The sequence below is a fragment of the Lytechinus variegatus genome, chromosome 3, assembly GCF_018143015.1.
Source record: "Lytechinus variegatus isolate NC3 chromosome 3, Lvar_3.0, whole genome shotgun sequence".
Classification (NCBI taxonomy): domain Eukaryota; kingdom Metazoa; phylum Echinodermata; class Echinoidea; order Temnopleuroida; family Toxopneustidae; genus Lytechinus; species Lytechinus variegatus.
The window spans coordinates 42,766,377-42,779,237 of NC_054742.1; the positions used below are offsets into that span (position 1 = coordinate 42,766,377).

General features: G+C 35.3%; 1 protein-coding gene across 3 annotated transcripts in view; it reads right to left on the minus strand.

The window, feature by feature from the left end:
* The window catches only part of LOC121411077 (6-phosphofructo-2-kinase/fructose-2,6-bisphosphatase-like), a 48,710-nt gene extending 39,279 nt beyond the window's left edge, over nucleotides 1–9,431 (minus strand). For all 3 annotated transcript variants that reach the window (XM_041603573.1, XM_041603572.1, XM_041603576.1), the window contains exon 1: nucleotides 9,231–9,431. In XM_041603573.1, coding sequence (XP_041459507.1) covers nucleotides 9,231–9,375 — 145 coding nt within the window. In that variant the 5' untranslated portion in view covers nucleotides 9,376–9,431. The remainder of the gene's footprint in view (nucleotides 1–9,230) is intronic.
* Nucleotides 9,432–12,861: the final 3,430 nt, after the last annotated feature.

Genomic DNA, 12,861 nt, shown 5'->3' on the forward strand with positions numbered 1-12,861 from the left:
TGTTAACTGTTCAATATTTTTGTCTAGCTTTTATTTTATCATTTGATTTTCTCTTTATATGCAATATAGTATTAATTGACAAAAATATAAAATGTCACTATAAGTGCTCCTGTAATTTGATCTAATATAATGTTCAAATGTGCTAGTGATTGTCTCATCAGCAGAGTCAGGATTACCAGAAACAATGGAACTTCTGAAAGTTTCCATTGCAAAGAAGAAAGAGTGTAGTGATTCCAAGGTAGTACATGTACACCATGTATTCTATAGTGGGCATGTATTGGTCCTGAAAGGGACCACCCAAACTTGACATTTCGACAAGTGTGTTTTGTCATCTTCAGGAGAATTTTGAAAAAAAAATAATGTATCAAATTTCCTAAAATGTTTGAAAAAATAAAAATAGCATAGAGAGTCACGAGACAATCGCTACCGGTAAATCAGGACAGAGGCAATGAAAAAAACTAAAATTAAATTATTATTTTTTTTTTATTTTCATCTCCAACAGTTATTTTTTCATCAAAATAAGCTGGTTACCGTTACTTGATTAGCTCCGCCCGCAACGTAGCGGCAGGCGCTACCAGAGTTTGTGCGCAAGGACTGTCTAACTAATTTAGTATCTGAATATGCCATCTTCTGTTTCTGCATAAGATTAAGAGTGAACGTGTGTGCTTTGTTAAAATTTAGTTGGGTAGACTTCTCTGTTTTATAATACAATCAGGCCTCTACAATTATTTTTTTATATCACTTGCCCTATTGGGATAGTGATTTAACATCAATATACAGTGACCTACATGTACAGAAAGAATGAAATGAATGAATAATCATATTTTTCTCCAGAATGAAGGCTTCACGGTACACTAGAAACTAGGCCTGCGTCATAACGTTTATTTGAAAACAGTTAAATGCTATTAATCAACCTTCATTTCCAACATTTCTACGATATTGATTCCATTTTTAAACAAAGAATTCCTTGTTCAAGGAATTTTCTATTTTTTTTATTTAATTTGTCATCGCTTTGAATGTTTTCAAAAAAGTATTATCGTCAGCAAAAATAATATAAAAAGTATGTTTTTTAAGCTATTGCATTTATTGGTGTCTATATTTCATCAAAGAATCATGGGAATTGCACATACAATGAATAAAAAATCTAGCTTTAAAAATACCAACAAGCTGAATTAAGGTGAATTGTATTAGCACCACCAATGACCTTCCTTTTATTTCCGTGGAAGAGCCATGATGCGAAGCCACTTTCCAGGTCGTGGTAAGTGATTTTGCTTTTTTATGTGCTATTTATGTAAAAAAATATTTTAAAATTGAAAATGGAATGTTTTTCACCAGAAAAAGCCCTGGTGAGTAGCTGAATGAGTTTTCGGCCAACATTATTCCCGCTAGGAAGCGTTTATAACCGGCAACACTAAAATCCATTGCGTAAACATATTCGTAGTGTGAGGTAAGTGTAGCACTAACCTCACAATACGTGTGAGTGTCCTGTCCCTGGCTCCGTGGAGATTGAAGCACAAGGGTCCAGTTTGTGCCTCGATGTCAGGATTCTGTGTCACGATAGACCTACATGTACCATGGGTGCATGATTTATTTTTTCTCCTTTTATTTGGGTGCTATTGCGACCCCATTCTACCCATTTTGGAGAGTACCCTCTGCCTAATAATTACACAAACGAGTCCTGGGCTCCGACCCGCGAAGCGGGCCAGAGCTTACTGGGTTAGTCAGTGATGTGACAATATCTTTAGGAGCCTCCTGGGGCGGTATTCTGAAAACCATGTTAGCACTAAAATGGTGTTAGCGAACACGATTGGTATTCTGAAAATCATGTTAGCATGAAAAACACCTTGCCCAAGTGGCAACACCGCGCAGGTAATGAAATACGCAGTGCGCAACCCCCACAGTGTTATGGAAGAAGATAACACAAAATATTCTAAAAATGGTGTTAGCTAAAAAATTTTTCAAAGATAACATGAACCATTAAGACTGCATTAAGGAGATGTTAAGTTGGGGATGACGATGCGATGGCTGCACTTTTTCTAGCAGACAAAAACATCAAAAAGTGCATATAGGGGCATATAGATTTCGTCTGGCAGAATTTACTGTAAATTTCTTTCATAGGTCCAGCTTTATTTCCATCTAATTTCTCTCTACTAACAATGATTAATAACAAATAATAATAGCCAACAATTTCTTTGAAATTTCAGGTGAAAATTATACACTTCAAATGCATCTTTAATTCGGATTAATTAAAACTATATATACTCATGAGTAATTTATTTGGTTACCTTTTGCCATAATATAAAAAAAGGAGGAAGAAAATTTAAAACGTAAACACAAGCACAAATAGAAAGTAAAAAGAATGGAATTACCGATTGGGGAACTCTTCTATAATATTCGCAATTTTTTTACCCTACTTCAATGGTTATGCAGGATTTATAGATAAATAATGGATAGGTTATCCATTATTCATCTATCCTGCCAGATATGCTTGAAATGGGGGAGGGGCAGGCAAAACTGATTTTTTTTTGGCTGATCGCTCTATGCATCAAATTATAATAAAGAAAGAAAACTACAATTTTGTATGAATGATATTTCTATGTCAGGTTTTATTTTTCTTAAGATGCTTTTCAAAATTTGCATTGCATATTTATTTTAGTCAAGTTCTCAAAATTATTGGGGGCATGTATAAATTACGCTTGCCCTCATATTTTAGGGGCGATCGTCACTACCCGCTCCACAATCGATCGAGGCCACTGTCTCCTGTTATAATTGTGTATCCATGCTGTCTGAAATAATCCATTCTTGATTGTCACAATCACCCCTCCCACGTCTCTATCTAGCTAGGCACTTCACTCGAGCGAGCCATCGTGCGGACAAATCACCTGGACGTAGATTTTTGCTTTGCAGTGAATGGCAAGCACATGTCAAACACACACAGTTCGCTTCGCTCGGCACTTCGGCCAAGTGCTGGAGTTGCATTCGGAATTGCTCAATAAAACAGAGTCAGTTTCTTCTTTTTGGTTATGTATTTTATAGAAATAATAAATCTTTACTTATTTTTCTTTGATTAATTTAGCGAACTTAATTTTACTTTAAAAATTTTGCGTATCCTGTTAATAATTGTTTTTCTGCTTATCTGTTATGTATTGTAATGCGCAGATGAGTAGATCCAAATAGAAATTGCGCAATACAAATTTACAATTATTATTATTCCTTTATTCCGCTGATTTTGATTGGTGAAAAAATTCCTGTGGTTGCTTCGTATACCTTTGGCAAATATCGAAAATAAACAACACAGAGTTTTACTTACCATAGTGGGATGGAAGGACCTAATTTTAAGATATTAATTTTTCTTTGCTTGAAATCGCCTTTTCGTAATCATCGGATCTTATCTAAACTCGATAAGTAATGAAATTGAATATTTGAGAACATTCTGTGAAAGTTGAATTGAATTTGGTTAGTAAAGAGCCAGCGGAAATGAACTTAAATTTTGAGTGTTGTGAGGTGTTTGTGAATTTTCATTAAGAAATAATTATAATTACAGGCCTTATAATTATTGAAACAATAATCATTATAAAATAATTATAATTACAACAATTACAATAGTAATTATGATTGTAATAATTATTGAGACAATAATATTAATGAGACAATAATTTTTACTATAACAATAATATAATCATAATAATTTTGACAATAACATTATTGAGACCACAACAAAAATGAGATAATCATAATAGACAATTGAAACCAATCTGTCTTTATTTTTTTGTCTGAAAATTCTGAGATTATTATTTTAATTCTCTTTCTTTGATTTCGAATTATATTCATTGAAAATTCAATTTCTAATGTTCAAGCAAAAGAAAACCATATCAAGTCATGTTTACCCTGTGCACAAACCTACCACAGGACAATTGTCCCCGAAATAGGATTAGGTATAGATTTTTGGATAGGGGTACAGTGTAGTTGTCTGGGGGGGGGGAGTGTAATCATCCAGGGGTAGTGAAAATCATTGCAAAAAAGCTTTCAATAGATTAAAGAGCTGGTATGATGGTGGTCCCCAAGTCTGCGAAATTAACGATTGGAGTTACGATTTAACATTAATTTCTTTCTATTTCACAAAATCTTTCAGTTAATAATGTTCCTTATATTATTTTAAGTGTATCATATATCTCATATAAAATTTGAAAGAAATATAGGATTTTCTCGGAAAAACCCTCAGGCAGTCATTTTCAGATTGAAAAAAAAAATGGTACCCCATGTCTGCGAACCCAATCACTTTGCACATGATTCGGGTATTTTGATGAGAAAGGCTGCATTTTGAGGCCGTTACATGAAATGCCCTAAATTCATTATTAATCCACCATTTTGAGTTGCATTTTTAAATGAATATCTGTCTATTCGTTGCATGTGTAAAGTTTATGTTTGTTGTGTATCTTCTTTCACTACAATTGCGCAGATACACGTGTGCGCAGACAAGGGGGACTGCACAGACTTGGGGGAACATGCCATTCCCCATAAGCTATGTATTACAAGTGTGCCAGGCCCAAAACAAAGAGAATAATTACAGACATTTTTGTATCACATAAATGTCAATAACTCGACTTCTGGAAGTCGGAATTTGAAAATTTAAAAAGTTTTGTGAATCGTAGATATTGAGCCTCATTGTGAGCATAAAAAACATGCTGGAACAGCCTTTCATAACTTTCACCTGAAGTGCCTAATCTAGCTTTAACTTATATTTAGTTGCATGTATGCACTTGCAAAAATGTCACAATGCAGGCTTCACGTCACCATGCGCGCACTCCCCTTTTCCCTGAAAACTTTGCGCGGTTTGTTTAACAGCGCATTTGATTGGATTAAATATGGTACATGTAAAAGTTAGATGCAGAGTGGGAGGAGCTGCCTGAAGATAACACGAAATAAGTAGGGAGTTCGGTGAAATGCCACTTTCAGAATTTGTATCTGTCTGTGCACCCATGTATAAAAACAAGTATGAAGCCATTAGGAGGAAAAACCCTATAGAAACCTATACCATGAGAAACTGAAGTTTAACGGATAAAATTATGTATAATTCAAGGGCATGCCTTGCCACGCATGGCACTTTTAAAAAAGTAATACACAGTCCCATTCGTTGCATTTTGTGTAAGGTATGAAAATCTACTTTCATTCAGTATTTCGTTTTGAGTCTTGCTGTGATCGGTGCGAACTTGCAACGGGATGAGAGATGCCTGTAAGTGATGCTGTCAAGTTTGACAATGTTTTATTTTGAATTTTATTTATTTCTAAAACATTTTTTTTTTTTAATATATTTAAAAACCCAAAATATCATAATAGATTTTTATGATTTGATTTTTTTGTTTTCTTCAAGTTTTAACTTTTTCCTTTCTTTTTTTCATTCTTTCTTTTCTATCCTCATTTCTTCATCCTTCCTGCTTGCCTTTTTTGTTCCATCTATCTTTATTTCCAATCTTTCCTATATTTCTTTTTCTGATCCTTTCTCTCTGTTCATTTGTCTTTCCTTCTTTTTCTTTTTTTCTTTCTCTTTTAAAGTTCCTTGTATTTATTTCCTTCATTCTTTCTTTCCTTAAATTTACTTTGCTTCCTTCTCCACCTTCCTCACCTTCATGGTTTTGTTCTTTCTCTCCTTTATTTCTTTCATTTTTCATTCTCACGTCCCTCCATTCTTTCCTCCCTCTCTTTAATTCATCCTTTCTTTCTTTATTTTATTTTCCCTTCCAATTCTTTTCTCTTATTCTTTCTTTCCTCCTCTCCTGTTTTCTTCTTTCTTTCAAAGAACGAAGGAAACATTTTTCTTTCCTTCATTCTTTAATTCCTTCTTCCTCCTTTTTCTTCCTTATTTTCATATTTCCTTTCTGTCCTTTATTTTTTACACACATTAATTCACTTCCTTTTTTTCTTTCTTTATTCATTTCAAAGATTGACGGAAAAAACTTTTTTCTTTCTTTTCTTCTTTCTGTCATCCTTCTCTTATTCTAACTTTCTTTCTTTTAATTTTTTTCTTGTTTCCTTAATTTTCTTTACTTCATTCGCCCCTTCATTTTTTTTTCTTTCTTTACTCTCAATCTCTTTTCTTTCTCCCCTTCATTCTTTCTTTCACCCTCCCTCAGCCCTCCCTTCCTTTTCTTTGTATTCGTTTTGCAAGTCTAACACTGTGTAGCCTCATTTGTTTTTTTTTTTACCTGGCTCGGTCGATCCGCTTAATGCAGCATGTTTTGTTGATTGTCCAGTATTTCATTTTTTGAAATCTGGTCACCCTGCCACTGTCTCCCCCACTCAAACAAGCCTTTTATATCTTTGACAGAACAAAATCTGCATATTTTTTCCCCTGTAAATTGGAATATCTCCATCAATAAATCAGACAATGAGTTGATTGAAGCACCATTATTTTTCTTATTTCACAAGCTTTCCAATGATATCAAAATTTTCAAATTTGTTGGGATTCCTTTCAAGTAAGCCTGAGTCATATCGATTATTTTGAAAACCGGTGTTCGACAGCTCTAATTCGATCGAACATCGATGCATCGAATATTGAAGGCGGGGAAAATTTAGTCTTTTGTTTTTGCGTCGATGCGATGCGCTTTGCATATGCACTACGCACTGACGGTATGCGCTGGCGTTGGCCGGGTGAGCGTTGCACAAGCAGATGACAGAGCAAAGTTCGTTTGTATTTTCCATGATCACAAAACACACAAAAAAGGCGGGGACCAAAGCAGAATTCTTCCCAAAATATCTTCAACAATGATATTTGCAGATGACAACATATAAGTTTAAAATGAAACAATAATAAAGACATGAATCACGCAGAGTCGATCCGAATGATTTTCGGTCAACTAGCATTCGCAGTCCATTCACCAGCCCCGTCCGCAGCTCCGTACACTCACTCTCCCGAAACGACAGGCGTGCTTGACGTCAGCGCCAGCAAACAATTGCAATCAACGGAGAGCGCTGTAACTTGCCTGAGATTGTGTAGTTGGATCCAAAATGAGCTCCAAATAAATTTATGGGAATAAATACGTAATTTTCGCTGGATGGTCATTTGAATTGCTATTCAATGCTGATATAACGATTGTGAGGAAAGATTGTGGAATATGAGTTATGACGATGTTCGAGAATTAATCCTGATAATGACAATCCAGTTTTTTAGACGCAATTGAGCATGCGATCAAAATAAATACGAATGTTTCGAATCGAGCCCTAAATTCATCTAAATTATTACGATTTAACAAGATTTTATGGTCATACTAAGAATATTGACGATGTCAGCAAAGTATGTTATGTTCATATGGAAGAAATAATACGGGATTATTTCTATTGTTCCATCTCTGGACGTCTCCTCCAAGCTCCGAGAAAATAAGCACAATGCGCATGCGTGTTTGATGACGTATGACATATTTTCCCATTCATAAAATCAGAGCCCAAAGTTGGGCACAAACTAGCTTCAAATTGATGGGAAAAAATATCAAACGCAATTTTCTCTGTTTTGTCATGTAAAATGATATTATATGGTGATATTACGAACTTGAACAGAGTTTTTGCATGTAGACAATGTTCGAGAATCAATCCTGACGTGATGATTATTTTTTTAGACAAGTGCACTAGCTCGACTCAAGAAGTCAAGTCGATCGTCATGAGATGTCCGCCATTGAAAATTGAAACGAAATACAAACGTTTCACATCAAGCTCTAAATTCATATTAATGATTATCATATGCAAATTATTGTTAAATATTACGATTAAAAAATGTTCTATGGTCATGATTTTAATATTGTTCATGAAAGCAAGATTTATTTTACGTTGATCGCGTCAATTTCCGGCCATTTTCTGGTTTGATTAAAGAACAGTACTGCGCATGCACGATCGATGGCCATGACTTCCATTCATGAATTCATCGTGCATAAATTATCTCGGCACGAGCAGACGAGTAAGACTCGAACTATGATCGAAATAAACTTCAAATTAATGGTGAATAGCATCATAATTACTCATTCTGTTTCATTTTGAGGGCAATAGAAATCAAGTAAGTAGTAGTAAAGTTGGACATTACTGATATTTTGATGATTGATTGTGTAAACCAAACGAATCGGCCGGCCGACATATTTTTTTTTTTTTTTTCGATGCACCGATTTTGCAAAATCTGCACCGGTGTTCGATGACATCGATCGAACACCGATTTTAAAATCGATTCGACTCAGGCTTACTTTCAAGATTCCAAAAAGTCACCGAACTCCTAGTAGGATGGGGGGTCGGGTGTCCGGACACTTTATCTTTTTGAAGCCTTCTTTTTTGTCTGTGGATTACACTAAAAATTCGAATTCACTACTTGTAATCATTATCTATTTTGTTCTTTATAATATTTCCTAACATTTTGTACAAAAAATTGATGAAACTTTGCTTGAAATTTTTTCCAAATGACATTCTAAAATTGATAGTCCGGACACACAACCCGTCCGGATACACAACAACTGGGTATATCACGCAGATAACACGGTTTTCAGAATACCGATTTGGGGGGTATGTTAGGGGCATGTTAAATAAGAAAGATAAAATGATATATTATTTAACACCAAAGTTAACACAATTTCAGAATACCGCCCCTGCCCTGGCTCCCCAGTCCCCGTCCATGACATGTCATGACTTTTTATTTTCTTTCGCTCTCTCTCGTCTGCTCTCGATCTCTACTACACTCTATCTAGACCAAAAGCTTCGGTCTCTGTTTTGTTGGTTGTTCAGCTGAACTTCGTTGGCTTCACTCACCAAATACAGAGACCGAAGTTCTAGCGCGATCTGTACAGGGACTAAATGGCCATATGTTTATGTACTTAAGATCGGATAAAATGGGGAAGAGAATTTGCGCGACAGCCGAGGTCACTGTTTTTGTTCCTTTTAACTTCATTTTTCTCCGTTTTTTGGCAATTGATGCCAAGAGGGAATATAAATTTGCACTCTGGTCACTATAATTTTCGAAATTTTTATTCATTAAAGACAAAAATTGAAAAGCCCCGATGGGGGGATTTTGCATTGCAAGTCCCCTAATGGTGGCTGCACGATAGTGAGCCGTCTGTGTACGAGGAGAAATAAAAAAAAAATGTTAAAACACTCCTCGAAACAGACGGCTGCCAGCTGTCTACACTCTATCTAGCTAGCGCACGGTCCTACAACTTCATTTTCATGTCAGTCTTGTTTTTCTCGTCACGAACACAACTTACCTGGGCCAGAAAAGTGCCATAATCGTTGGGAAGGTGTTTTTCCAATTCTTCGCAATTCCGTCTTTCCAACTTCGTCATCATCTCCATCATCGTCAGAATCAATATCTCTTGGAATCCCAACAAAATTTGTTTTTTTCTGGGCCATTTTCTGATGAATTTCTCGCGACGTTTATCGTGTGATAAGTTGCACGTAAGATATTGTAGCGGCCGCCGCTCTCGCTTATTTCTTCCATTCCGACCTCTACGTCAGGATGGTGTTCAGTCTGTGGTGGATCACCTGAGCTTTCCTCTATTTCCATTTTTTTGTCTATCTCAATATTTTCCGAGCATGCAGTTTCCAAGATAATTATAATAAAAGAGTGGAAGAAAATGCTAGAGCGGCTCGCTATAGTTTATTTGCAATTAAGGGTCGTTTCGTCAAAATATATGACTATGGGGGTACACAGCAAAGAAATTAAGACACAGGGGTTTGTGACTCAGATTTTAGTTTCAATGGCAAAAAGAAAAATGGTGCACTTTATTATTCAAATTGCATAAATATATATATACATGTACTTTACTCGCCACTGTTACAGGTAAACAATGTCTAATATTTAGATAAGCTCTAAGATGTTTTTGTTATCAGAGAAATAAGGGCTAATTATTAAACTTTTATTTTGGGCATCCAAGTATAAGAATTTTCCAAATCTATAACCGGCGTCTAGCTTAAGAGAAAAACTTCTATTTCCAGCTTCCCAGTCTCGACATTCGTTTCCACGTCTGTTAATTCCGGCGTCGATATATACGAAGAGATTGATTCCTAGACTATTTACTTCAGGTCGCTCGCCCAAAATAATTATTAAGACAATTTATATCATAGCAAGATCTATACTTTTATTAATCTGGACCTCTATTGGGGAATTCTCATATTCAAACATACGGGTCAATATAGGGACTTAATTCAATTCATATCGAGGTTTCCAGCGTCTATATGCCTTGGCTATAGGCTTGTTTCCTGCGTCTGTTTACCTTTCCAAGTTTTCCAAGTCTTCCCCGTGGCAAGCCTTCCGCAGTCAGATTTCCGTTGTTTGTGCCAGCCCCGGCGACTAAACGTATTTTATTTATATGGACAAATTGCGGACGTAGGTGAAAACGGTGCGCCGAGCGGGTTTGGATAGCACACACACGTCTACGCGCAGCGTATAATGTACAGAGAACTCGAACTGTGCTTTATCGAAGCCAGTTTATTCACAATTTCTCGTTTATTACTTCAAAACATTCAATAAGTCGATACGTTTCCAAAAGGATATATCTTTTTGCACTGAAATATATACAGAACCGTTCATATCAATACTCAAAAAGATATGAATTAGTCAAAAATCTATCAAAATCGACCAGCGCTGCGATCGGACGTACTGTGCATTCCAAACGCTCATCCGCACTTATGCAAATACGCCGGCTGTGCTCTTATGCAAATTATGTACGTTCATAAACACAGCCAGCGATGAATTATTCAATCTATATCTACACCAATTCGATCATAAAAACTGCAAATCAACTTATCTCCTAACATTTCTTCATTAAAAACTCAGGCCTCATTTACAAACTAGCTAATACATTAATCATTTTCTGATTTGGAATATGAAATCTCAAGTAATTTCTAATAATAACCGAAAGACATAATACTCACGGTTGAATGAGTTCTCGCGACAGCTATGAATAATGAGTAAACAATAGTCAGGCGCAGGGCTGATTGTTTACGTCACGATCCTTGTTGCGGGATCGTTACAATATTATCACGGGTTTTCTGCGTGATTGTTAATTATGCAGTCTTGACTATCAGCCCCCATATCCACGGCCCGGTGCGCTCGGATATCGCCTAAGTGGTAAAATGTATTTCAGACAGCTTGTTCTTTCCTTCTTCTTCTTCTCCTCCTCCTCCTTCTTTTTCTTCTCCTTCTTCTTCTTCTCCCTCTTCTTCATCCCGGCTTCATCCTTCTCTTCCTTCTTCTCCTCCTCCTTCTTCATCTTTCTCCTACTTCTCCTCCTACTAGGAAAACTTTTTTTCTGCTCAGTGGTCTCGAAAGTCATTATGGAGGGGAAAGGGGGTAATATTTTACATACTGCCTTCAGAACATTTTTTTATTATAATAAATACATCTGACACACTTTTATGTCTAAAATAAGTATTTGTTTATTTCTTGAATAGTCATTCTCTATTTTAAGGAGTACACTTTTCTTAACCTATTTACAGACTGGCAGTTATAGAAATATCATGTATCTTCATAATAGAAATGAAACAAAAAGAAGCAGGATTGTATTACCCAAAGCCATATATACAATGATATAATAAAAAAAAAGAAAGAAAAGGAAACAAATATAGGATTTAAGAGGAAATAAAATTGCACGTAACTCAAATTGTAAAAAAAAAAAAAAAAAACTGCACCTTTAAAAGTTCAAGGCCAGCAAGAATATCTGAATGTTACAAGTTTTAAATAATTATAAGCTCTAAAAGAAACAAACCTTAATGAAAGGCCGATTATTTCTACATTTCTAATCAAATGCAGAAATTATGTTTTTTTTTCCATTTACAATCTTTGTTGTTTACTATATATTCTTAAAATGTTTTGTACTATTTATACTTCTTTCTCTTTCAATTATGCTTTAAAACATATGTAAAAAGTGTTGTTAGAAATTTTGTGTATTATCATGAGAAAAATCTTGAAAAGAAAAGTCTGAACGTCATAGAAAATATTTAAGAAAGGTCATAATTTTTTGACAACCGAGATCACTACACTTCATCACAGGGGCCGTGGAACGGTTTTCAAAGTTTTTTTGGGGGGGGGCTGACCATGCAAAAAATCACAATCATATGGTCTTTTTACGTTTTTGTACATGGTTTTTTAAAAAAGTTGGGGGGCTGAAGCCCCCCCCCCCCCCCCCCCCCCCCCCCCCCGATTCCGCGGCCCCTGCATCAAATATGTTTCTTTCCATAACAATGTAGGAACACAAGGCAAAACATACCTACTTTGAATAAAAAAGGGGGAAATGAATATCAATTTATAATCCATCATTGATTTAGAAATCTGTTCGAAGTCAAACACTTCTAATTTTTTCTCCAAGTTTTAATCTAATAATCAAAACTTCTCAATATGAATTTTTCTTGTGTAGAATTACCTAATGAAAACTGTTAAAATGCCTTGCAAATTCATTTTTCAAAATGAAAAAATGGCAAACCAGGTCAGAGAAAGGCATTTACAGCATATGATTGGACTAATGAAACATTGGTCAGCAAAAATAGCATATGGCAACAAAAAGAGCACCTAATAATTTTTTCTATACATCATACTCAATGAACAAAGCAAACTTATCACAGCTTGTGAACTTGAGAGCTTGAATAAATAACTTTTTAAACCACATAATGCATCATTCAACACCTCATTAACTAGTTAAATGATTTGCTTGGTTTTCTCTGGGAAACAAACATAGACCGATATTACACAGTTGACAAAATAACATATAAATTCTTACAACTAGCAAAACACTACAACACTCTGAACAAGTTTACATCTACCTCCATACAAAAAACCCTTTGTGTATAAAGTCTATGATATTGTAACAATATATCAATCATGAAAGAATAGTTAAAATA